General features: G+C 43.0%; 2 protein-coding genes across 5 annotated transcripts in view; one reads left to right on the top strand and one right to left on the bottom strand.

Annotated features, from left to right (window-relative positions):
* Positions 1-532: 532 nt before the first annotated feature.
* On the top strand, positions 533-24,866 carry LOC129119962 (protein mono-ADP-ribosyltransferase PARP12-like). Of its 4 annotated transcripts, none has more exons than XM_054632207.2 (15): positions 539-942; positions 2,966-3,098; positions 5,720-5,969; positions 6,080-6,190; positions 6,569-6,637; positions 7,232-7,300; positions 7,825-7,926; positions 11,016-11,139; positions 12,332-12,497; positions 14,343-14,463; positions 15,034-15,130; positions 15,541-15,622; positions 20,271-20,401; positions 22,324-22,475; positions 23,080-24,866. In XM_054632207.2, the coding sequence occupies exons 1-15, from the start codon at positions 662-664 to the stop codon at positions 23,409-23,411; spliced, it is 2,220 nt and encodes a 739-aa protein (XP_054488182.2). In that variant the 5' UTR covers positions 539-661; the 3' UTR covers positions 23,412-24,866. The 4 variants fall into 4 exon arrangements, with proteins under 4 accessions (XP_077034367.1, XP_077034368.1, XP_054488182.2 ...); XM_077178251.1 differs by having other exon boundaries at positions 540-942; positions 15,544-15,622; XM_077178252.1 differs by lacking the exons at positions 20,271-20,401; positions 22,324-22,475; positions 23,080-24,866 and adding an exon at positions 17,086-19,112 and having other exon boundaries at positions 533-942.
* The window catches only part of TTC38 (tetratricopeptide repeat domain 38), a 40,723-nt gene continuing 18,691 nt past the window's right edge, over positions 3,546-25,577 (bottom strand). The window contains exons 16-17 of the transcript XR_013182282.1: positions 15,866-22,546; positions 3,546-3,729 (exon numbers count right to left, since the gene is read on the bottom strand). The gene's annotated coding sequence lies outside the window, so the exon portion shown is untranslated. The remainder of the gene's footprint in view (positions 3,730-15,865; positions 22,547-25,577) is intronic.

The raw sequence follows: 25,577 nt of genomic DNA, 5'->3' as shown, positions 1-25,577 counted from the left end.
CCACAGCGGCCACTTGAAGAAAATGAACCTACCCCAGCCACAACCAGCACGTCTTCACAGCCCTGCCAGGACACTGCTGCAACCAGTGCTAATCAGCAACTCACTGCCAGCCAGGAAGAAAGAAAAGTAATGGCATTGCCACGTAAATACTAGAGTCATTTATGTATGTTATGTGTTTTACCCTGCTTTATATCCTTAATGCTCTGCACTGGATTTGTGTTAGTGTCGAGAGAGAGCAAAAGTTAGTAAGGTGAGGAAATGCGGCTGCCTCATCTTGGAAGTGTTCTGGGCCAGGAGCAACGTGGTCTAGTGGAAGGAGACTCTGCCCAACGTCGGGGCGGAACGAGATGATTTTTAAGACCTTTCCAACCCAAGCCACTCCGTGATTCCGTGATAATAACAAGGAAACCTCACAGTCCTTTCAATCACTTCTTGCATTATTTACTTCCCGTGTGACGTTCAGCCAAGAAGGCCTCCATGCCGGGCACATCCCTGCCCCCAGGGCGACCCGAGCCGCCGGCCCCGCCCGTGCCTTCGGTTTCGATTCCCGTCGAGCGCGGCCGAGAGGCGGTGACGAGTCCGTGCCTCGCTCCTGCTGTTCCCGCTCCCGCCCCGCTCCTGCCACAGTCCGCTCGCGTCCCGTCCCGGGCGGAGGAGCGGGATGTGCGATCCGGCCGTGTCCAGTTTCCTCACCCAGACGCTGTGCGCCCATGGCGGGCGGCTGGGGCTGCGGGAGCTGCAGGAGAACGTCGGGCTGTCGGCGCAGCAGCTGCAGGACACGCTGTCGGCGGCGGGCCCCCGGCGGTTCCTGCTGGTGGAGGGCGGCCAGGTGGTCCTGGCCGTGACGGACGCGCGGGTCTGTGTCCGTAAGGAGTGCGACGGCTGCGAGCAGCTGCACCTCTGCAAGCAGCACCTCTTGGGCAGGTGCCACCTGGGGCCCAGGTGAGCGCGGGGGCGCGGGCAGACCCCAATGCCCTCAGCCCCAAACCACTCACACCCCCGAAACGCCTTCACATCCCCCCCAAACTCCCTTACACCCTCCAACCCTCCCTACCCCCCATCTCTCACACACCCCAACCCCCTCACACCCCTCAAATTCCCCCGCAGCCCCCTCTCCCACGCCGCGCTGGATGCGCCGCTCCCGCCCTGGTGCCCTGGGAGGAGCGGGCAGGATGCCCTCGGATCAGCCCCGAGGGATCCTTGCTCCGGAAGGATTCGTGTCCTGCCCCCGCTGTGTCGGTAGAAGCGGACGATTTATGGGGGTTTTTTGTTTCTTTCCTTTTTGTTTGTTTCAATCTACTCGTCTCCGCACGAGTCGCTCAGCCCTCCTTGGCTGAATTGGGTGGAATTGTTCACACCTATTTCTCAGAAGGAAAAAGCAAAGTGCTGACATGCCCTCTGGTTTCGCTCGAGAGAGTTACAAAAAGTTGAGTTTTGCTGGAAGTCATTGCTTGGCTTGTGGCCCTTTGTTTGAGAGGCACTGTTTGATCACCCAGGTGCATCAGTCCCAGTTTCTGGAATAGGGAGAACTCGTGGGATGGGCAGGCCTGGCAGCCTCTTCTAGCCACAGGTGGCCAAAGGTGGTGCCTGGCTTAAAAAACATAAAGGAAACCAAAGGCAAATGCAGAAGAGCAACCCAGCCTTGCCACTACAATTACTGATGGAAAAACTTTGTAGTTTCAGCTCCCAAGCCCCAGGTCCGGTGCTGATGCAGTGTTAGGAATGTGCATGATCCCACTGGATCCTTCCTCTTCTCCCCCAACAAAATGGATCACTGTGCACTAAGATCTGGATAGCAGGGAGGGGGAAAGCCATGTCTCTCTCTCATCATTAGGATGATAAGATTTTCTTATTTTTTGTTACATTACAGACAATAGAGCAAGCTCCCATGGGGTTCAGTGTTGGAAATGCCTTGACATGTGCAGACACTCATGATGGATGAGTTTGTGTGAATTAAAGTTTGCAATGAAGCCATTCCCTTCATAATGATAAGCCATCCTGCCCTCTCAATAGCACATAGTATTTGAAGTCACTTTGGTATGCGTTAAAGATCAGTAAACACAGACACACCTTGGACCAGACACACCTTGAGGTAAAACTCATGAGGAGAGCTTCAGGAGTTAACTAGAGGCTGAAAGAGTAAAGGGATAGACTTGAATCTGGTAAATTAACAGGTACTTTTGCTGGTTGAGTATGTCTGATCTTAAAGCTGTATCAGATCATGTGTTGAAGAGCAGGACATGAGGAAGCTGCATTTTACTGCATTAAATTAACACACAGGCTGACTATGTATGTGTCTCCTCTCTGTTACTGATTTGCAGTACCATTTCAAATAGATGAAAAAAAATCTACAATCTGCCTCTCTAATTCATACTCATCAGACTTTTGGCTTTGTAAGTGGCAGCACTGACTTCATTATTGTAGCTTAATTGCTTCCTTAATCAAAACTCAAAACTTAAAATGTCTTACCTGTTTTTGATTTTTTTTTAAGAAAACCTCACAGCCACTGAAGATAACAAAATGTGTTGTTTTCAGCTTCACTGTTGCTTTTGTTTCATGCAGACTCTTGCATGTCTCTCTACTTGCCATCCCTAGGACAACAACCTTCTATGTTCACAAAATGAAGGCTGTTGTAACTTCTGGAATTTTTGGTGTACTCCTTTAAAATTAACTTTTCCTGGGGTTTAGCTCATGTGACTTGACTTGGATCTTCCTGGAGGCAAAGAATGCCTGGAGTTGGGTTTAAAATGAGGAGGATAGGGTCACCACACTTCACAGAGGAGTTCTGCTGTTTGTCCATTCTCTGGCTAATTACAGACACCATCTACATGCTCAGAGACTCTCACCAAGCCACCTTTCTCTCATGGCTTTTCCCAAGTTATACATTATCAAGTTGTACCTTATCTGATTTAAATCAACTCGACTAAGGGAGTAAACATTGATATTTCTGTGTATTTTCTTGCAGCTCTTGTAAGTACTCGCATGACATCATGAATGCGGAGAACAAGAAAGTTCTAAAAAAACATGATTTGTCTGGCCTCAGTGAGAATGAGCTGCAAGTCCTGCTTCTCCAGAATGATGCGTTCTTCCTCCCTGATGTGAGTTGTACTGGTTTCTTAAGAGAAAGTTATGGTTTATTAGGAATGGGAGAGGGCAAGAGAGAATATGGAGTTCTGATCTTAATGTCCAGCTGTTAAGATATGAAATGGGATTAGTCAGAATGAAGGAGGAATTGGAATGGCAATGTCAAACAAAAAGCCAGATCTGTGAAAGGGCTGTGTACTTAAAATAATGAAAAAACCACTGTCACAGCAGTAAAACTGTTCAATAAGTACCCAGAGCACGCATCTGGAGAAGGCCCTGTCATCTGGGATGTGTCAGGAGCAGACCTGCCCTCTGATAGCAGGAAGTGGGCAGCAAGGCTACAGCCTGTCTCGTGTGCCAGCTCTGTTATCTCAGCAGGGTGGCCATAAAGCTGCTCAAAACAAGCAAACAGAAATGTCAGCAACTTCACCAGAGGTTTACAGAGGGTGAGATAAGCAAGAGAGAGTGAAAGATCACAATAATTGCACATGCTTACAGGGTAAAAGGCATGACCAAAACCCAGTTTGTTGCTTCTTCTCTATGAGATGACAGGGAAGTGAGTGCCCCTTTCCTTTTCCAGTCCATGTAGGCCTGCACAGGCCTGCACACATTTTGGTGCTTGAGGGTATAGGAGATGAGAAGAACCTGTGAGAAAGTGACCAAATGGCTGCAGTCAGTTTCGTGTCAAATCTGGCTCTTCCAAAGTGCATGGAGTTTTTGTACACTGGCTTTCTACAAAAGAATTTTTGCCCAGTTTGTATGCCACTCGTTGATTTTGTTAAATTTGGTTGAACATTTCATTCTGGTTCAGCATGTGTGTATAAGGGCAGTACTGTCTTCAAGGTATGGCTGTTTGAAAGTCAGTCATGCCCTGTTCCTGGTAAAGAAATTACCAAAGTACTGCCCTTGTCTTTTGCAGGTTATAATCTCCACAGATTTGTTGACACAACAGTTCTATTGTTTCTTTGTTCCCTGCTGTTAAAGTGCTAGACTTTGACAAAGCATATTTTTTTTTAAATTGTGTAGTGTTTTAAAGTATGTTTTACTGGCAGACTGAAGGAGCGTGGTGCTAAGCAAGGAGAATACTAATTGTTCCCAGTAGTGAGCAAATAGTAGCAACTGTTCTTGGTTGGTATTACCCTTCAGTGATTACTAGAAATCTGTTCAGCCCTCACCCCTGGCAGGCATCATTAACTACCTGTAATTGAGCACTTTAACTCCTGTCATGCAGTAAAATAGCAAAACCAAGAGAAAACTGGGATCAATGAAGGCCATTCATAAACCTGAGAGTTTGGAGGTTGGATGTAAAAGCCAATTTGGCTGTTTCCTGTTTAGAAATGCTGACTGGTTGTGTGTGAAGACATGGCATGTAGGAACCTCTCAAGAAAAGGACACTTTGGAATTCTCTGACTTGAACTGGGGTTCAGAGTAAAACAACACAACAGCACCACAACATCAGGAGTTTTCGCACTTTCCCTCAACTCTCTGGCTATCATGTTTTTTTGTTCGTTTGTTTTGTTTTTGGTTGGTTTTTGTTCTTGTTACTTGGCAGGTGCAAGGGGACAGTGTGCTTTCTTGATGTAGCTAAGTAGTGAATTCCCTATTTTCATGGTTTAAGCCCAGATAAGTACCATGCAGCCATTTGTTCTCTCCCACCCTGGTGGGATGGGGAGGAGAATTAGAAAAGAGGTAAAACTTGTGGGTTGAGATAAGGATACTAAAATAATTGAAATAGACTAAAATATAATAACTGTGATGAGAATGAGAGAGAGAAACTAATAAAACCCAAGAGATACAAGTAATTCCCAGTACAGTTGCTCCCCACCCACTGACTGATGCCCAACCCATCATCCCTCAGCAGTGGTTGGTGGCTCCTGGGAAGAGGGATTTGGAGGGGACCTGTGAGAGTCCCAGTGTGATACTGGGGCTCTCTGCCAGACATCTGTGTGTCCTCTTCAAAGAAGGTTTCTTATTACAGCCTGCTCTGGGAGCAAAACTGTTACTGTGGTGCTTAGAGTTCAATGTGAAGGAGTTTTTGGTCTGTAATTTGGTAACTCATCTGATTCTCTGTGTACCTCTTTCTTAGTGACTAGAGGAATAAAGAAGTGCATTGCTTTTTCCATATGTACTCTAATCTCAAAGCATTCTTCTTACCATTTTATAAGGTCAAATCTTCAATGCAGGATAAGTTTTACAAATTAGAAATGCAAATTGAGTTTCAGCTCCATGAAATGATAACTCATTTGACACAGTGTACATGTTTTTATGGAGATATTTGTTCTTTGTTGTTCATTATGCTGTAGGGGTTTTTAAAATAAAATAACTGTAAACCACTCTTTTATGCAACTGTCTTGCATCCATTTTATGCAACTGTCTTGCATACATTTTGGCACTCCTAAGCTTGTTGGGTTGGCTTTTCTTGGAAACAAAACGTGTACAATTTCAAAAGTGAAAATGCATGAGTCAGCTTAAAATACCTGCTCCTCTATGCAAGGAATCTGTCTGGTTTAAAGAAGTCACAATAAACACATGAGTTTTAATCGCCATTTTTCTGCTGTTAAAGCTGTATGCCTGTAGGACAAACAAAAATTCTAATGTGCTTTTCCATTTCTTATTGTATCCTCTCCACTTTTAGACCTGCCAGTTATACAACAAAAAAGGTTCTCACTGTATGCAGCAAAGCAACTGCAACAAGCTTCATGTTTGTCAACACTTCCTCAAGGGGAGATGCAGATTTCCTCGATGCATCAATTCCCATAACCTCTTGGATGACCATGCACTGAGAGTGTTGGAAACTGTAGGCATTGATAGGAAGACAGCTTCAAACTTCCAGGCTATATATGATTTCAAGCATATGGAATTCACCAGGGAACCGAGGGTGTATGGTAAGTTGCAAGAAATAGTGGTCTTAATCATGATTTTGAGTATGATAGAGGTAGGAACTGTTCTTGCCTTACCTCCCAGCTAAACCCTACCATCCTTTTGATGCTTTCAGGACGCAACTACAGAAATGATAATTGGAAAAAGCCAGAAGTTAGAAGGGTTAAAGAAGTGAAGACAACTTTGGAAACAGTGCAATGCAAGCAGGATGTGCCACCTTCAGAAGGTAAATACCTAGATAATAGTACCAACTGTTTCCTTGTGGAATCAGCTTTTGTATTTCTCTTCTTGCAATATATACACATTTTTTCCTCTCTGCTATTATGCACTTGCAAGAATGGAGTAAGTCATGGCACAATCATGTGGTGGGAGGGAGAGCTGCACTTTTATTGCCTGAAGTACTGCATTGAAAACAGCAGTTGAGTGGCTGGCAATAACATTGACTAGCTGGGGTTTGTAACTGTAATTGCACCTCTGTGGTATCAGCAGTGGAGTGCTAGTGGAAAATCACACACGTGATGGACATAGTTCTCCACAGAGATGGGGATATCAGCTGGCTGAGCTTGTGGCCCAGTAGTGCTGCCCATTCAGTCTTCTCACACAGGTCCCAGTAGCACCGGACCTGCCCAGAGCCAAGACCAGTTGCCAGCAGGAGTGGGAGGTAAAGATAAAGGTATGAATTATTTACAACTCTCCAGTCTTGAGACCAGTGGTGTCTTGAGACCAGTGGTTTTCATTGGGCCTTGATTTCACACAGCCCAACAGCTCCCAGTGGTAGTTGAGTGCAGCAGCTTATGTGTGTGCCTTGCTGTGTGCTGAAATCCATGGTACCAGATGGCCAGCAGAGCGGTGTTGGAATTTCTGCCCAAGCATTGTGCAGCACTCTGTTCTGTCCTGGACATGTTTTTTCCTTCTTAGGAAGGTGAGAGAATTGTATCTGTGCATGCAGCATCTTTCCTTGCCTTCTGTCCATAGGGAATTAATACAGCTTTGTCAGTAGAGCTGTTATCTCGATACACCTTCCAGAGAGTGAACAGCAACTTGTAAATCTCTTGTTGTTCTGGGCAGAAGGACCTTGGCTTTAAAGCTTGTAAGAGTCCAGTACTCTCTGGAGTACTGGAGGGTCTTTTAGCTATTCCACACATGGATGGTGTAATGTTTCATATCAAATCACACACGTGATGGACATAGTTCTCCACAGAGATGGGGATATCAGCTGGCTGAGCTTGTGGCCCAGCAGTGCTGCTCATTCAGTCTTCTCACACAGGTCCCAGTAGCACCGGACCTGCCCAGAGCCAAGACCAGTTGCCAGCAGGAGTGGGAGGTAAAGATAAAGGTATGAATTATTTACAACTCTCCAGTCTTGAGACCAGTGGTTTTCACTGGGCCTTGATTTCACACAGCCTGACAGCTCCCAGTGGTAGTTGAGTGCAGCAGCTTATGTGTGTGCCTTGCTGTGTGCTGAAATCCATAGTACCAGATGGCCAGCAGAGCAGTGTTGGAATTTCTGCCCAAGCAGAAATTGTGCAGCACTCTGTTCTGTCCTGGACACGTTTTTTCCTAGCTAGGAAGGTGACAGAATTGTATCTGTGCATGCAGGATCTTCCCTTGCCTACTGTTTCTAGGCAATGAATTTGGCTTTGTCAGGTCTCTCACTGAGACTCCTTCCAGTGTCAGGGTTTATTGTTCAGTCACAAAGCTCTGACTTCTGTGTTGGGCTGTATGGGAGATGGTCAGATCCTTATAGTGCTTGACTTTGCTACTGCAAGGATTTGACATTCTTGTTATTTCTGGGAGGAAGTACCAAATGCAGGATCTTTCTCTTTAAGCAAATATGGATTGTGATGTTCTTTGCTGTAGGTAAAAAGGACAGTTCCTCTGAAGAAGCTTCAAAAGACAACAAAAAAGATACCTGTGATGAGATCTGTTTGTTCTATGTCTGGAAGTACTGCAAAAACAAGGGTAAGCTTTATGAAAAGTAATGTTGTTGAAGACTTGTTTGCAGAGGGACTCCTGTTCAGTGGCTTGGGCTAGTGGTGACAATTGTGCCTCTTCAGTGGTTTCTTTTCTTTCCAAGTCATTAATAAACACTGTCAGAATTACAAACATAATCAGAAGAAAGCCAAATGGTGTACTTAAACCCTTTATCCTTATAATCCAGCCTATTTTAGCTTTTTGATGGTAGCAGGCTTTGGGTACATTTCTGTGGCAAAGCCCTTTAAGTGTGAAGTGTTACCCTTTCTGTTGCTAGAAAATCAAGTTATGAGTTGAATGTGCTGTCATTATTGACAGATCATAAATGTATGCTATCCTTTATCCTATGTAGATCAGATAATAGCCATATTCTCCCTCATTAAGTTGTTTAAAAAGTGATCTGATGTTAAAACATTTTGAAAAAGCCACTTAGTTGTACCAGCTAAGCTAAAGATAAATATAGTCCATTGTCTTTTTGGTAGTGGCCAGAACAGAGGTCTGAGGGAAGAATATAAGTTATTGTATTTGGGAGCTGTCCTGAACAGTCATTTAACCCCCAGGTTTGGCTCTTCCTTAATTATGAGGAGGTACCATGACATTTTCTTTCCCTGATCTGGTCCAATCAGTTTTTAAAGGACTCCTCTGACCACCTGGTCTTGACAAAAGACCCTGTGTAATGTGAACAGTGTTCCTGGGTGAAACTGTGAAGGTGAGGCTCAAAGTAGCTGTACTGTGACCACCAGATAACTAAATTCAAGTAACTGTTGGAGTGTGAGTGCCCTTTATTTGCTACATTGGGCCAGAAAGTTGTAAGATGTTTGATCCACACTTGAATGTGGAGCATCAGTCAGAAGAAGACCCTTCAGGCCTTGGCAACCACCCCATGATTTCTAAGGGACTAAGGAAAAGACAACCAGATATATCAGTGTTTATGTGTTGTGTAGACTGGACTTTTTACAGCTGAGACACACGGTTGTGTGACACATAACAGGCACTTCCTGTCTGTGGCACTGCTCTCCCAGCTGCCAGCGTTGTGTCTCAGCAAAGGGAAGGTTCTGGTAATGTGCTAGTTTTGCATCACAGAAATGATGTTTTAGGAGAGGCTGCTAGCAATCTCCTCCGTGTCTGATAGGAAACCAATCAGTGTTTGGCTTTGGGAATTGACAGCCTGTTAAACCACTGGAAAGCTGTACACACCTCTGTGAAAAACACAAGTTAAAGACAAAAAAACCTCAAAAACTTTCTCCTTTCCATTCTGGCTGGCAAAGAGGTGACACAGCTGGCCTGGCCTCTGTCTTGGCCAGATGGCCCCTGCCACAGGGTGCCCACTGGGCCCCCCATGGCCACCAGGCAGGGGCAGAGGAGAAGCCATCACTGTAGTAGCTGCTGAAATGCTAACCACTTCCCCCAGCCCCAGTGGAGCCTGGGGTCACATAACCTTCTGCAGGCCCTGGGCAAAATATTAACTCTTCCAATACTTCAGTCCTCCCTCACTGTGGTATTTTCTGGGGTCCCCCGTGGCAGGAAGGAAATGATGAATCTGACTGAATGTTCTTAGAAGGCTAATTTGATATGCTACTAAAACTATACTAAAGAATAAAAAAAGGATACTTAGAGAAGGCTTAACAAGGTATTAATGAAAAACCCGTGACTCTTGCCAGAGTCCCAACACAGCTGGACCATGATTGGTCATTAAGTTAAAACAATTTACATGAAACCAATCAATGACCAGTTGGTAAACAATGTCCAAACCACATTACAAAGCAGCAAAACACAGGAGAAGCAAATCAGATAATTATTGCTTTCATTTTTCTCCGAGGCTTCTCAGCTTCCCAGGAGAAGAATCCTGGCAAAGGGATTTTTCAGAAAATACAACAGTGACAGAGAACAAGATGGAAGTACAAACACATAAAGAAACAACATAAAAACACCAAAGTCAATGAAGAAGAAGTCAAGTCCCAAATAAGAAGGATGAAAAAATGCCTTTAGTTTTAGGCTAAAGTTTTGTTGTAGAACTATAGAGAAGGACTCTTTTTTTCCCTATAACACTTAAAAGTATGAGGAAATGAAAGTGTAGATTGTAGATATTGTAGATATTGAGCAAAAACCTCCATACTAAAGTAAACAGGTGTTAAAGTAGCTACAATCCTATAAAAAGTTTGAAAAGAAAAAGAGAGATGAGTGATAAAGATCCTATACCCCAAAGAAAGAAAAGGTCTATATTCCTAGATATAGATAATTTCAGAGATAGATATTAAGAACTTTTGCTTTTAAACAACTCATCTTTAAACCAATACCCCATAAGTTGACATGGCCCATAAACACAACTATGAGACAAACTTACAGAAAATGAGAAAGATTTCATGATTACAAATTTCCCCAAACAGATGCTATTTGTGGAAATTAAGAGCCATGAGAGAACTATTTTCTTGTAGAGAAGTATTAACAAGGACTTCTCTCCCTAAGTAAACTAAAGAAAGACTATTCTAGAAATAGTAAACTAACTAAAGATTTTAGGTTTTTTCTCTTTACATTATCAGTGAGGAAAAAAAAAAGTTGTAAAGGGAAGTGTCCTAAAAATTGTGTTCTGATTCTTATTACTCTTTCTTTGAGTTACTGTCAATAAATTTTTATTTATACCCTTTTAAAGTTTTGATCCTATTTTACTTTTCTCCTAATTCTATCTCACAACAAAAACCAAATCAGTACATTCTATTAAGTGTACTAGTAATTAACCAACACTAAACCCACCACACTAATTAGAAGATTAACCAAAAAATCTCAAATTAGCGAACCACTACAGGTGTCTTTCAAATAAATTTGGCAGTGTGTGTGTGTGTGTGTATATATATATATATATATATATATATGTATGTATGTATATGTTGCTTTTCTTGGTAAGACTGCAGAAATACACTCCCCTTCTGTTTTCAGCACTCTGTCTTCATTGCTTATACCAAAGCCCAGGAGAGAAAGCCTCCAAGTATAAAAGATGCTGGTTCTATTTGGTTTTTTTCTTGTCTTGCTCTCTGTGTTAATGTTTGCAGAATTCTTGACTATGTCTGATTTCGTTACAGATAGATGCAAATCTGTTCATTACCATTTGCCATATAAATGGGAGATACATGATGGGTTGGACTGGAAAGAACTTTCCGTGATGGAGGAAATTGAAAAGGCCTATTGTGACCCAAAGAACAGCAGGTGTAGTAATGCTGGACTCGTTGCTTGGAGTATTGTGATTGAGCCTGTGTAGGAATACTTGTGTTTTCTTCCTGAAGATGTCTGACTTCTCAGCCTCTGGTTACTGAGCCTCTCAGAAGCTGGGAGGATTTAAAAATAAGAATTTTTCCTTTTAAAAAAGCAAAGAAAGAATGATTGTATGAAAATCCCACTCCAGTTTTGTCTTCTAAAAATAACAAAACTATATCTTGCATGTAAAACTTTGTACAAAGTAAAAAGCCAGTGTTTAAAATACTAGTATTTCAGATCATTAATCAGTTTATTTACAGTAATGAAGTTGGGCCTTTTGGCAACATTTCAGAACTGGTCCTTCTCTATAGCTACTTCTTTCCCACTGCAGCTAGTTAACAATAATAGTAATCTATTATGTACCGAGAGACATTTTATTAAATGTCCTTTGTGTAAGCAGCCCATTTATTTCTTCTTCTTTTTTATTTCTATTTTAAGAGCATGTTTTCCTTTTAGCTCCTTTCTGAAAAGTCCCACTCAAAGTGATCTGGATTCATAGGGCACCCCAAGTTTGGCTTCACAAAATAGCATTCTAGTTTTGGCCCATGCCTCTTAAGGCACCAGATGATTTTGATTGGCAGTTTTCTGGAGATCACAAGCAATATTCCCAAGAGAAGGCTGCCATCAAAGTCTTCCTTCCTGGGAATTAACTTTTCAAGGAGTAAGAGCCCAGGTGGCTCCAGTGGTGAATGCAGTTTGCAGAACTCACAGCTGTGGTTGCTGTGATTGCATCCTTTGTAACCACAGAAAAAGAACAAAGTTGATAGGCTGCAGGTGTTTGCTGGCAAATTCAGTCCCACACTTTGTACATTCTGCTTTTGTACTGAGAAAGACTGTAACCACACCTAGTTATAACAGAAGTTCCTTTTGCCACACTGTACTTGGAGCCTGATGTTATCTGTAAAAAGCTGGCAGTGTGACATGTGATTGAGGTGGCATTTGGTGTCTCACAGGCCACAGTTCACTTCTGAAGCTTGGAAATGGCTTTCAGAGCTGCCATGTGCTGTGGGAAATAAATACTCCTATTTCAGATCTAATGAAGTTTGGTTACTTTATATTAAAGTAAATGGCACCAGCTTAAACTGGGGATGAGAGGATAAAATATGTACTGCTAACTCTAATAAACCTGAATTTGTCCTTACAGCTTGCCAAGTAAGAACATTAATTTCCAGACAATGACCTGCTCTTCTTCTTTGGTTCGACGCCTCTCTACACCATCATCAGTCACAAAACCCACATTCCTGCTGACCACACAATGGATTTGGTACTGGAAGAATAACCAAGACAAGTGGATTGAATATGGAGAACCGGTGAGTTCACATCCTGTGCTTTGAGTTACTTCTGCAGGAATATGTGGAGCTTCTGCATCCTTTCCCCTTTTCTCAGTAGGATTAATTGAGTCTTTGTGCTTGAATTTTACAGTGTTGAGTAAGGCAGTGAAGCTACATCTGTTTGTAACAGATGTGATAAAATGCTGACAGACTGGAGGAAAGAGAGCTCCCTTTTGGAGTTGTCCATGGCTCCATAGAGATTTAACATGTAGACACTGCTCTTAAGATACTTGGGAAGAAGTTGCCTCTTTTTTAAGCAACGCCCTCCTTCCTTGGACATGCAAGGATTGCTCTGCTCTCTCAGGTCAAATGCAGTCTTTTTCCATGTATGTCCAAGTCCTCTGATGAGAAAGTAACCTATCTGAAAATGCAGGAAAAGAAATATATATAGAATCTCACCTTCCCCCACAGCAGATGAGTTTATCCCATACGGTTTACAGTATAGCAGCACAAATGGTAGAACACAAGGTGATCCAGGGGCTTGGAAAAGTACACAGAGAAAGGGTGCTGGATAGAGCACAGTTTAAAAGAATCAGAGTAACCTCACAGAGTACTCAACCTCAAGGAGTCACCCAGGTCCAGGAGAGATCACAGCTGTCCAGCTGCTCTTTAGCAGGGAGAGCTTGTAAGGAGCTCACTCAGGTTTTTCTGTCTGTGGAATGAAGTGGTTGATTCATAGTAAATCACAAGCAAAGTAAAAGGTGAGACTCCTTACACCTGCAACTTTTTTTTTTCCTTGGCAAATCAGTCTAGGAAGAACCACCTGCTAATTCATGCATTAATCACATCATCAGTGTTTGTTTCCAAGCTTATATGCATCAATGCTCACGGTATCACCCTGTTCCTTTGTGGGTTTTTAGACTAGAAAAGTTCTTGGCCTAGGCCTTTGCTTCCTTTGGAGCCTGAACCAAAGTTACTTTGGTTTGGTAAGGAGTTGAGTGTATCCATCACAGCTGGTTGCAGCTCAGCCTTGCCCCCTCCCCTGCCATGGAGCTGGGCAGAGAGTGAGAAAACTCATGGCATGAGATAAAGACTGGGAATTGCTGCCAGAGCAGTGATTCCTTCTCTGCCTTGGGAACTCTGCTCCCTGATAACAGGGTAGCAAATGCTCACACTCAGTGGGATTTCCTTTTCGACCCTGAAAGTGAAAAAAGCTAAAGCAAAACTGTGTGCACAAGCAAGGCTAAACAAGGCATTCATTCCCCTCTTCCCTTGGACAGGCAGGTGCTCAGCCATCCCAGGAAAGCTGGGCTCCATCACAGCTCACAGTGACTTGGGAAGACAAACACCATCACTCCAAACATCCCCTCCTTCCTCCTCCTCCTCCTTCCCCAGCTTTGTATACATGAGTGACACCTTATGGGCTGGGGTGCTCTGTGGCCACTTGTGGTCAGCTCTCCTGGATGTGTATCCTCCCAAGGCCTTGTGCCCCCCAGTCCTGTCACTGGTGGGGTGGGAGAGGAGCAGAAAAGGCCCTGGCTCTGTGCATGCCTAAACTAAACAATAACTGAAACATCCCCGTGTTATCAGCACTGTTCCAGGACAAATCCAAAGCACAGCCACTACCAGCTTCTGGGAGGAAATTTAACTCTACCCCAGCCAAATCCAGCACAAGTTGTTACAGGAATTTAAAGTTACTAATTATGTATTTGTATTTATGTTACAAATATTCAGTACTCAGCCCAGGCCACCATAGTTCTGGGTAGATTCCTTGTCATCCTACACTTGGCCTTTTCTTTCCCTCTACCCCAGGTAGTTATCCAGGGTTTAGTCCTGACTAAATACTTCTCATTCTCTTTATTTTTTTCTCTTCTCCCCACAAAGGAAGAAGGGAACAGCACGACCTCACCATCTTCTGCTATTATTGAGAATTTGTATCAAGCAGATCCATGTGCCATTGTACCTTTCCAGGCTGGCCAACATCAGTATGAACTCAATTTTAAAGGTAGTAATTTTAAAGGTTTTCATCTACAGCTATGCACTAAAGCACTATACAGTGCTTTATGGACTCCTGCAAAGTCTCCCAGTTTTTGGAAGGCATGACTTCCTTTCCTGACACCACCAGTTTCACTTACTGGAAGTGAGGTAGTGGTGGCCCAAAGCAAATTCCTCACAAAAGAAACCTTCCCCCCTTACTCCTTGACACTCTCCAGACTCACATCTGACCAGGAATATAACAGTTCATAGTCTTCACATAAAGTCATAGTAAATATTAAGGAAAGTAAGTTAACACTGTGGATGGTAAAAAATACAAGTTAGGCATCTTTGTGCTGCTGTAGCAATGTTTAAAGAGCATTGAGTGGCTTGAGGGAGCAAGCAGGATAGGCACAGGTTAGGTCACAGAGGTACAGGAAAGACTGGAAGCTTATACAGACTTTGTGCAACTGCTCCTCAGCAGGTAGAATTGACACTGAATATGCAGTTTTCATTAAAGGATGACTGATGAGGACAAGATGACCCTGTCTTGTAGACTTATTCATGACTTTTTTTTTCCCTTCTCTTTTTTCTCCTCAAGAAATGATTCAGACAAATATTCATTTTAAAACTCGAAGACAGGTTTGCAGGCGACCAAAATTCGTGTCTTCTGAAGATGTGCAGAAGATAAAGACAGGGTAAGTGCCCTTTAGGCTGTTTTTTCATATTTTAGAAGTAATCATAAGGCAAAATGGCTCTCAGTGCTGGCAGTAGTTGTACAAAGACACAAGTGCTGTTGGAGAAAGCCTATCCATGGGACTGAAGAACAGAAACTGTGTCACAAACTGCAGTTGTGGTGCCTCACCTGCTGCCTGGGGTACACATTACTCCAGGTACTCCAGCCACAGCTGTTCCTTTAAAAAGCAAGTGCAAGAGGCCTGTGGTGGTTGAGTGGCAGCATGCAGAGCTCAGCCTACAGACTGAGGCTATTTCCCAGTTTCTTTGTGGTTTATTTTGTTAATTATTAAATACAGGAATTGGCCAAAGGGGATGCTCCAAATGGAGCAGTACTAGAATTACTAACACTTCATTTCTGTCTGTTTGCAAGCAGCCAAAGGGATTCTTCTATTCCAAATCAGACCTGTCCTAGTCACTGGGATGCATCTGCACTGCCTGACTTCGGATACAAGGTATCTATTTTTTTCCCCCTTCTTGTAATTCTGATGGAAAGAAACAGATTCAGAGCTTAACTGAATCAACTGTAACTGTGGCTGCTAAAAAAGGACAGGAGCAATTTCTTGAGTGGGTGTACTAAAGATCATGGTGATCTCCCAAGGGCTCATGAAACAGGTGCCAAATTGCCTTAACTTCAAATGCATTTTAGGCATTTATCTACACACCAAAAACTCAAAACTCCAACAAACCAAACTCACCAAGTTTGAGACAGGAGGAGTAAATTTGGATTGGAGATCCAGGAAAGGAAATCTCTGTATCCTTCAGTACTGTCACATAGAGCATGGATCTGAGCACAGACCTTGGCCACAGGAAATGGCAGAAATAAAGATCTACAACCACAAATTAAAAAAAAAATTGCAGTGATGTCTTCCACAAAACAAACCCAACCCCTGTCAGCCCAAAGTCTAGCTTTTTATTTGGTCTACCAAGACCAAAATGTGTGGGTGTTTTTTAGATTTCTAGGTCCTGCAGTCCTTCTGGAAGAGCAGCACAGTTTGTGAAAGTACTGCAGGACTAGAAAAAAAGGCTTTTTCATGTTACAGGGACCCTTTGTGTAGTGCTGCTTGAGGAGCAGTGTAAGAGGCTTTCCTTGTTGACTGTGTCACAGGATCCTGTGTGATGCTGACCAGGTTGTGTTGGCACAGATACCCTGGGGGCTGAGGAGCACCAGTGTGTGGCTGTGTGTCAGGGTGGAGTAAAGCACTTCACTTACAAGAGAGGAGTGCTATGTTGATATAAAATCACCATTTAACAAAATTTGATAGTGAAGGAGACAGTGGTTTAACAAGATTTGATAGCAAAGTACACTTGATTATTTACTGCATAGACAGGGTCAGACAAAACTACTAGAGAGACCCTCCTGTTGAGTCATGACTTTCATAAAGAAAAGATGAAATAATAATGAGAGTGTGTGGGAATCTGGCAGTCAGCCCACTTGAAGATTTGCCTGTGATATCTGGAGCCCAGTGGAAGTAACAAAGGAATATGCTCTTCCCTTGGCTTATCAGCATCTTAACTTCCAAGCATAATTTTTTCCAAAGAGTGCCAGAAAGGCAGGTACCTCTGTTCTGTTCAGGTCTTTTGAGCTGTGTGTACTTAATTGCTTCCCATACTTGTTCTGAAAACTTGTCTGAATTTTAGTTGAGTACATTTGTTGGGGTGTTTCTGGAGTCACTGGGGTGAATGTGGGAAGCTTTGGAATGCAGTGCACAGATCCATAGTATCTTTTGGTTGTACATGTGGGGATGTGTGAGTAGAAGGAGCTCAGTTTGGCACCTAAGAAAATATCTCTTTAACTTGTGAGTGCCTTTCACAGGAAAGGAAAAGTAACAATGCCCATGATACCTGTTGGCACTAAAAGTGAAAGCCTGGGCTAGATTAAATCTTTCTGTGGGACCCTAAGCTTGTTTTTTTGCAGTAGGTAATATTGGGAGTGGCTGGGATTCTGCATGCTTGTGGTGACCATTGTAAGAGCTGACAGCTACAACTCGATGAACTGCCTTCTCTTCAGACATTGACAAATAATCCTGGCAAAATCTGCTGCGCTGGAAGTGATCCATTTTAAAAAGGAACCTGTGAGATAGGCAGAAAGTCATCTTGGCTTAAAATGGGAATCTGTGCTTTGGTAACATTGCTTATTTTTTGAGTATTGCTATGTCTTAATCTGTAAGTCATTGAGAACAGTTCTGTAGAAAGAAGTGTATAAAATGCACAGTGGAAATTAGTAACACTGTTTGGGAAGTTGGTGTGACTTTCTCCTGTCTATGTTTTCACAAAGTGGAATTAGTAGTTTTTAAAAGTTTTAAAGGAAAAAAAAAAGAATTTATTATATCCTGAAACTTCTTGCTGGGTTTAAAATTGTGTCTTTAATGTACAACTGAGAAAAGTGTGCACTGGATGTGTGGTTTCCTGTCAGTCTTTGTGTGGCTGATGTGCTGCTGAATCCTGGCCATGCAGGCCAAGGACTGCTGCACTGTACCAGGCACAGGATGCAATGTAAGGAGTGTCTGTGCATTTTATAGATGTCACTTCTGGTGGGCTCACTGCCACCAGTACCAACCCTGCTCCTTCCAACACCCCAGTGAAGCAGAGCTCAGGGTGTGAGTCACAGAGTACTGCTCTTGTGCAGTCATACACTGGTGGGAATTGCTGCCAGAGCAATTCCTTCTCTGCCTTGGGAACTCTGCTCTCTGATAACAGTGTAGCAAATGCTCACACTCAGTGGGATTTCCTTTTCAGGCCTGAAGGTGAAAAAAGTTGAAGTTGTGCAGTTATGCCATATCTAAGCCTTCAACAGCAATGTGATGCTGTGATCCTTTATTAGCACTAGAAGCATCCTTGTGGAAATAAGGACAAGCCCACAAAGATTTCATGGAAAGAACAGCTTTGTTGTCATATGATAAAATAATGGAAGTACCTTTCTTACAGGATTAGGCCTTGTGTATCATGGCTGACCCTCTGTTTTACCTAGAAAGGTTTCAGTTCCTCAGGAAGAGATCATAGAATCATAGAACAGGCTGAGTTGGAAGGGACCCATTGGGATCATAGAGTCCAACACCTGGCCCTGCACAGGACACCCCAAGAATCCCACCGTGACCCTGAAGGATGCAGCAGAGCAAAAGTACATTTGTAGTTTAAGTGGGAATTGTTCATGTATAAAAAAACTTGCAGATGACACCAAGCTGAACACTGTAGGTGACATACCTGAAGGACAGGGCCATCCAAAGGGATGTGGACAAACTCAAGAAATGGTTCATGGGAATCCAGTGAGGTTCAACAAGTACTGGTGCTGCACCTGGGCCAGGACAACCCCTGGGGGCAATTCAGGCTGGGGATAAGCAGATGGAGCAGCCCTGGGAGAAGGATTTGGGGGTGCTGGTGGTGAGAGCTGGACATGTCCTGCCTCTGAACCCCCCTTGTGCTGAGCTGATCATTTACAAGGGCCTGGAGTGACAAGACAAGGGGGGATGGCTTCAAACTGACAGAGAGTAGGTTTAGACTGGGTATTAGGAAGAAATTGTTCCCTGTGAGGGTGGTGAGGCCCTGGCACAGGGTGCCCAGAGAACCTGTGGCTGCCCCATCCCTGGAAGTGCCTGCCCAAGGCCAGGCTGAATGGGGCTGGAAGCAACCTGGCATAGTGGAAGGTGTCCCTGCCTGTGGCAGGGGGTGGCACTGGATGGGCTCTGAGATCCCTTCCAACCCAAACCATTCTGTGATTCTAAATAAAAGATGTAGTCCTGAAATACAGTGACATGATATTCATCCTGTAGGTGATGGTGAGCAACTTGGGCTGTGGTGCCACAGACTGTACAGACAATCACTGCTTGCACATCCTGATTGTTTTATGTGCTGTGCTGTAAAGCTTTGAAAAATGATCCTGTATTGAACCATAGGAAATTTCACTAAAATTTTTAAAGGCTTTTAAATAAATTCAAAGAAATAGTTCTTTCTTGTGCAGCTGACTTCATTCTTAATCTTTAGAACACTTCTCTGCGGGTGATCTCCTCATTAGTAAGTACTTAAAAGTATCTGTGAAACCCAAGGTTTATCCTCCTTTATTTTCTCTCTAAACTCACCTTTCTAAAACAGGGAATTTTTACCTGGTAGGGTAAAATGTTAGTTTCCTTGCTACCTTTTAGGATGGCCACAGCTTTCCTGCTTAAAACGCTTTGGAACATGGGATGTTGGGATCTCACTTTGTAATCTTGAGTTCCCACTTGACTTGAGTTGTGGTAAAGTGGAAAGTATTACCAGGTGACATCAGCCTGCCAGCATCACACTTTTGCAGTTTATGGAGATAAATGTTGATTCTAGAAAATAAAAGACATGAGTTACTTTGAAGAAAAAAATGGAAAATTCATGCATGACATAAACAAGCAGAAGACCTCGAGTAATGTTTTAATTATGTTTTGCATTAAATTTGCTGCGGGAAAAATAAGCATTTCTTAATGGATTTTTAAACACAAAATGTATGGATAAATAAATAAAAGGATAATGGCTAAACAGACTTTGTTTCCTTTGGGAAAGGAGATGTATTTGTTTAAGCAGGTATTGGATGTCACATTTGTTTAGAAATGGAGGGGTTTTTTTCTGAAGTCCACATTAAAGTGAAGCTTTCTAAGTTCTAACTTTGAAAAGGTAAGACACTGCAATGCCAGGAGGGTATCTATGTTTTGTTTGTTTAATCTTTAATAGCTGAAGCTCCCATAAATGTCTAATTACAAATGATGCTGTTATCTAAGATCTTTTGTTCTTAATCAGCTTTAGATATAAAACTGACACTCTCTGGAATAATCTGTCAAATTTTCTTTTTGCAATTTCTGTTCCATTGAGATTTAAAGTTGCAGGTGTCAACTCTTGGAGATGATAAACCTTTCAACATCCTTCCTGAAGAGAGGTGAGGTGTCCTTGCAAAGCAGGAGTGACCGACTGATTTCCTTGGTATTTGGTTATTCACATAGTCATGACCTAAAGCATTTAATTACCCTTCATAAGCAGAGTTTGGGGACCCTTCTGAAAGTGTATCTGCTGGAATTGGGCTTCTGCATGTTCCAGACCTGCTGCAGCCTCATGCCTTTCTTTGCTTTGGTTTGTATTTTATAGGCAGTGGTGATCAGCAACACAACCTCTGAATACAATGAAATAAAGCAGCTGTTTCATCAGACTATGAAAAATTACAGCATCCTTAAAATACAGAGGATTCAGAATCCATCCCTCTGGAAGGTGTTTCAGTGGTTAGTACTTGTTTCCCTGTCCTTATGAGGAGGCAGTCTCCAAGAACAGGTTGTCCTGTTTGTCCTTTCTAGGAGAGAAAGGAGGTTGTCACCTGTGCCTTGACATGACTGGTATTTAGTTATTAGAATTTCAGGAGTGAGATTGGTGTCTGGGCCCTTCCACAGAATGCCATGCTCTGTGGGGAGGTTCCCTTTGCCTGGCTCCTTGAAAGAGGGAGAGAGGAGCATGGAGAGAAAGACATGAATGATGCAGAACTGGGATGAGGATACCTACAGGGATGTGGAACAGTGATTGTCTTGGGGATGGAGCAGTAACTGTCTGCTGCACACATGCTCAGTGTTACAAATCTTTATCCATTAGAGTATATGAAATACACAGTGATTGTCTTGGGGATGGAGCAGTAACTGCCTGCTGCACACGTGCTCTGTGTTACAAATCTTTATCCATTAGAGTATATGAAATACTAAAAAGAGTAAAGGCTGCTTGGGCCTTTTTGTTCCAGTCAGATTTATTTCAGGTGCTTTTGCTGAACAAAGTCAGTATTCACTGAGAAAGAATCCTTGTGTTTTAACTTGATGATCTCTGAGTTCCAGAGCTCCTTTCTGGTTTTCAACATCTGCATCAGTGACACTGAACACTAAGTACTTAGGCCAAGCTGGATGCCAGCAGATTAGAGCTGGGGTTCAAACATGTTCAAGTTAGTTTGATGTAGGATTAAGCTGTTGCTTAGAACAGTTGTCTAGTTTAAAACAAGAGTAAGTATTCAAGGACTGTATGGAATGGTAATGGAGTAGAAAAATACTGCTCAAATAAATGCTTGCACTTGCAAAATGATGGAACCCAGAAACTGATTCATAAAACCTTTTCATCTAGCAAAACATAAGAGACTTCAAAGCATGTAACAATGCATATTTTTTATCCTCCTCCAGTGAGGTAATTAGGCTAAGCAGGCAGAGTTTAACATTGCCAAGTCCAGAGGATGATGGAGTAATTGGGGTTGGAAGACACCTTAAAGCTCATCCAGTCTGCCATGGACAGGGACATCTTCCACTATCCCAGGTTGCTCCAAGCCCTGTCCAACCTGGCCTGGAACACTTTGAGGGATGGGGCAGCCACAGCTTCTCTAGGCACCCTGTGCCAGGGCCTCACCACCTCATAGCAAGCTCTCAATGAACAAGTTTCAGTCTGTTGCTCTTCACTTTCCATTAATTAATTTACAAGTTGGAAGGATTCTCCCCTCCCCCTGGCTCTGCTAAATTTGTGGCTGATGATTCTCTGTAGAATATTGCTGTCATGTCCACTTCAGCAGCTTCTGAAAAACTGAGAGGTGTCTGGATGCTGAGGAATAATGATGGGAAATACGAGTTGAGCCTTTTGTTGTGATTTCTCTTTTCATAGCTCAGTCTGACTCTGGCCTCAACCAGCCAGGTGAGCAGTGGGCAAAGCAGGCTGGGTTTGTGTCCTGGCCCCATCTCCTCAGCAGCACTGACCTCTCAGGGGCAGGAGCTGGGGGCTGTGGCAGGGAGCACAAGCTGCCTCCAGCTCTGAGCCACTATGGAAGCACAGAGCCTCTGAGGTTAATGGTGCCTCTACTCCACTGAGAGCTTGAGTGGGAAGGGGCTTTACAGCACAACCAGTAGGGCCCTACAGAGGAGCAACAGGTTGGCACAGTAGCAACTGGAATAGTGTCAAATGCCTAAATTCCCTGAGTAAAGCCAAAATCATGGCTGAGCAGTTGTGTCAATAGTGCTCATCTCATCTTGTTCGTCATGCTGCTAGTGTGTCTCATCTTCTGAGAGGGTAGAGCAGGCTGGAAACCTCATCCAGCTGACATTTGTGTAGATGTTACATAGTTGTTAGAATTGTTTAAAAAACCACTTTCTTCCATGGTTCACATTCTCCTCCCCTTCATTTTTATCAGGCAAAAAGAAAAGATGAAAAGGGAAAATGGAGGAAAGGAAGTCCAGGAAAAACGCCTGTTCCATGGAGCTGACATCACCTTCATGGAAACGATCTGCAGTCAGAACTTCGACTGGAGAATTTGTGGAAGCAATGGAACTAAATATGGGAAGGGTATGTAGAAAGTGAGATGTCTGCTGAGACTCCCCTGATAGTGGAGCAGTCAAAGGTTCTGAAGTCTTTAACTGTAGAAGGAGAAAAAAAAAAGACAAGAATTGGTATTATGATCCTTCTGAAGAGGACCAGGATTTGCTTTGGGTTGGGGGTAAGTCTTCTCACAAGGTGTTAAGAGCATTAGTGATTTGGGATTTGCTGTAGGTGGCATTTTCTGATGTCTGAGACCATAATTTGAACTTACAAATTGGTTTGTATGGCAGGGAGCAGAGGGGTGTGTACACCCTCATTGTGATCTTGGAAGGTCCTCGTGTTTTCTTATCTGTCCCTCAACACAACACGCAGACTTGTAGTGTGCTTATTGGTAAAGCTTTGAAAAATTACTCCTGAAATAGCAAATGGTGAATAGAAATGACATGTGAATAGAAATGACATGAATAGAAATGTGCAGTCCCCTCTCTTGCAAAAATTTTGGTGATATTCTGTAAACTAAGAGAAGTCCTGAAAGTTGAGTCAGATACCTCCTGAAAACCCATGAGATGCTCAGATTTTGCTGTCACTGTACAGATTCTCCTCAGACCCACGTTTCCATCTTGTTTTCTAGGAAGTTACTTTGCTAGAGATGCTTGCTATTCCCACAACTACTGTCACACCACGCTGCAGGGACACTCCATGTTCGTGGCTCGTGTTCTGGTTGGAGACTACGTGAAAGGCAACGCCGCCTTTGTCCGGCCCCCAATGAAGTGTGCTGCCAAGCTGTGGTTATATGACAGCTGTGTGGATGATGAGTTCAATCCTACTGTTTTTGTTGTCTTTGAAAAACACCAGATTTACCCAGAGTACATAATAGAGTATAGAGAGGAGAGAATAAGAGAGCAGAAAGACACAGGACCAAGAGTGCCTAGAGAGGAGGGAAGAAAATGTGTTATATCTTAGAGGAACGTGGCAGTTTGTGTCCCTCATCTTGTTTTTCGTATTGCAGGTGTTCTCCTACTTGGTGACTTCTTTCTTTTTAATACAGTTCTTTGGAATGTTAATCCAGTTTTTGCATTGAGGAGGGCTGGCAAAGCAGATTGTTGTGACTGCCTTATCTTCTTCTCTTCCTCTCTTAAATGAAGCACAGACATTTTGATAACCATAGCAGAAAAATCAGAGTTGTGGGATGGGAAATTGAATGTTATGACTGCTGTGGGGAAATAATTGTAAATGCATCGTCTAAAAAAAATAGAGAGGACTTCTCTTTGCAAACAGTTAAAAGGAAAATTAACAGTACAGTAGTTTTAAAGGAAGCAGTCAGGTTTTAGTAGCCAGAAATTCTTTTCAGTGCAGAATTTACCTGTTCTTGATCCTCTCATCTATCATTATTATAAAGAACTCAGTGTAGGTAATAATGACTTGAGTTTGTTTTCAAAGCACTGCTTGTTAATGCTGGTACGTGTTTTGAGTTAAAATGATAAACAAAAAAAGAAAAAGCATATTTTAAATCCATGTTGTTAGTTCTCGAGAATTTTCATCTGTACAATGGCAGATGGATCAGAAAGCTGTTGGATCAGATTCTTTGTGGAAATGAGCAGTTACTTGCTGTAACCTACACAAAAGCAGAGCTCAACTGAAACTGTGAAAGCCACCACATGTGAGTAAGCAGATACCAAAATTTGGTGGTTTGGCTGTAACTAATGGCATAAGGACACAAAGGCTGTGTCCCAATGAGCCAGGCTTTCCAGTGGGTCTGGCCACGTAGCACAGTAGGACAGGAGAAATTCCTTAAGGATCATGGAGATGTTCTGTCCTGTTTGTGCAGTAATTTTCGTTTTTCCAGATTAGAATGGGACCAAGAGAGACCAGTTAGGTTCTCCTGAGGCCAGTGGTAGAAGTGCTGTCCCAAGGCACTGTCTGCATGTTCTGCTGCCCACTTGCATGGGGCAGGGTGCTGACAAGTGAGGATCCTCTTTTTGGTTTGGGGGTGATCCTGGGTCAGAAACCTCTGCAATTTCTACTGGATTTTAGCAGGGAGTCTGTAAGTGGATCAAACTGAAGGCCCTCTGTACAAAATGCCATATTCAGGCAGTTGTAGCTGTTCAGAGGGAAGCTGGGACTGAGGACAGAGGAGCAGTAATTTTTACCTTCAGATAAGCTTTACAGAAAAACCAATAGCCTCTAAGGTTTTTGCATCTGTGATAGAAATCTGTGAACCACTCAAAGACAGCAAGTTCTTCCCAAGAAGAACAGAAGAGATAAATCCAGAAAATCTTACTAAAATTACTTAGAACTAAATGAAAACACGTGGAGAAGATTTTAACACTTTTAAAGATTTTTTTTTCTCTTGTTTGCCTGTAGAATTCCTGAATTACTGAGCTTGCTGTATTTGCAAATAAAACCCGTGTTCAGGCACTTTCAGTGTGCAGTTTGTCTTTACATAAACATGGCAAGACTAAATATGCTGAGTGCACAAGCTCCTGCCTGCATTCCCTGTCTTCCTTCAGTGTTTCTACATCAGGGAATTGCACACTTGGACTGCTATTGTAGGGTAGGTGTTCAGCTAATTGCTAAGGAGAGAATATTTCTGTAAATTAACTTCCTAACTAGGAGATGTTTAATATTAAAGTGGTGAGGTAGTTTGGTTAGATTTCATGTAATTAAACAGCTGCTCTGAGCAGTTAATGAAGTCCTAAGAAAAGGTGAAAGAATTAAGTGAGGTAGTGGCAGAACTCTTGGTTTTAAATCTTGAAGTAGTGAGATATTGAGAGGTTCTAAGGGTGTACTTTTTTTAATATGCAGATGAGTAACTTTTAAAGACTCTAAATCAGGCACCTGTAGAAAGCCCCATGCCTGTATGGGGAGGGTGCCAGTGAGATGCTGACAGCTTAGGATCAGTCCAGATCACCACACACAGAGAGCAAGGACACAGCAGTACAGGAATTGCAGAGCTGTTCCATGGTCCAACCCACCCTGCAGCAGGGATGGATGCAGCTGTCTGGTGCACAAGGCTTTGGCTTTTCCATCAGAGGGCCGGACTAGGGGTGAGAGCTGCAGTCTGGATAACTCAGCTGAAGGGGGAGGAAAGCTGGAAAATGCATACTCTGAATGCAGGAGGATGAGAAA

The sequence above is a fragment of the Agelaius phoeniceus genome, chromosome 5 (genome assembly GCF_051311805.1).
Source record: "Agelaius phoeniceus isolate bAgePho1 chromosome 5, bAgePho1.hap1, whole genome shotgun sequence".
NCBI classification, from domain to species: domain Eukaryota; kingdom Metazoa; phylum Chordata; class Aves; order Passeriformes; family Icteridae; genus Agelaius; species Agelaius phoeniceus.
This window is presented reverse-complemented; position numbering and strand designations above follow the sequence as displayed.

Excerpts from the sequence above, each read along its gene's own strand:
- LOC129119962 (XM_054632207.2), top strand. The coding sequence starts at position 662 with ATGTGCGATCCGGCCGTGTCCAGTTTCCTCACCCAGACGCTGTGCGCC. Across the intron at positions 3,099-5,719 it reads ATGCGTTCTTCCTCCCTGAT|ACCTGCCAGTTATACAACAA; the intron begins GTGAGTTGTACT and ends CTCCACTTTTAG. Across the intron at positions 22,476-23,079 it reads TGGAACTAAATATGGGAAGG|GAAGTTACTTTGCTAGAGAT; the intron begins GTATGTAGAAAG and ends CTTGTTTTCTAG.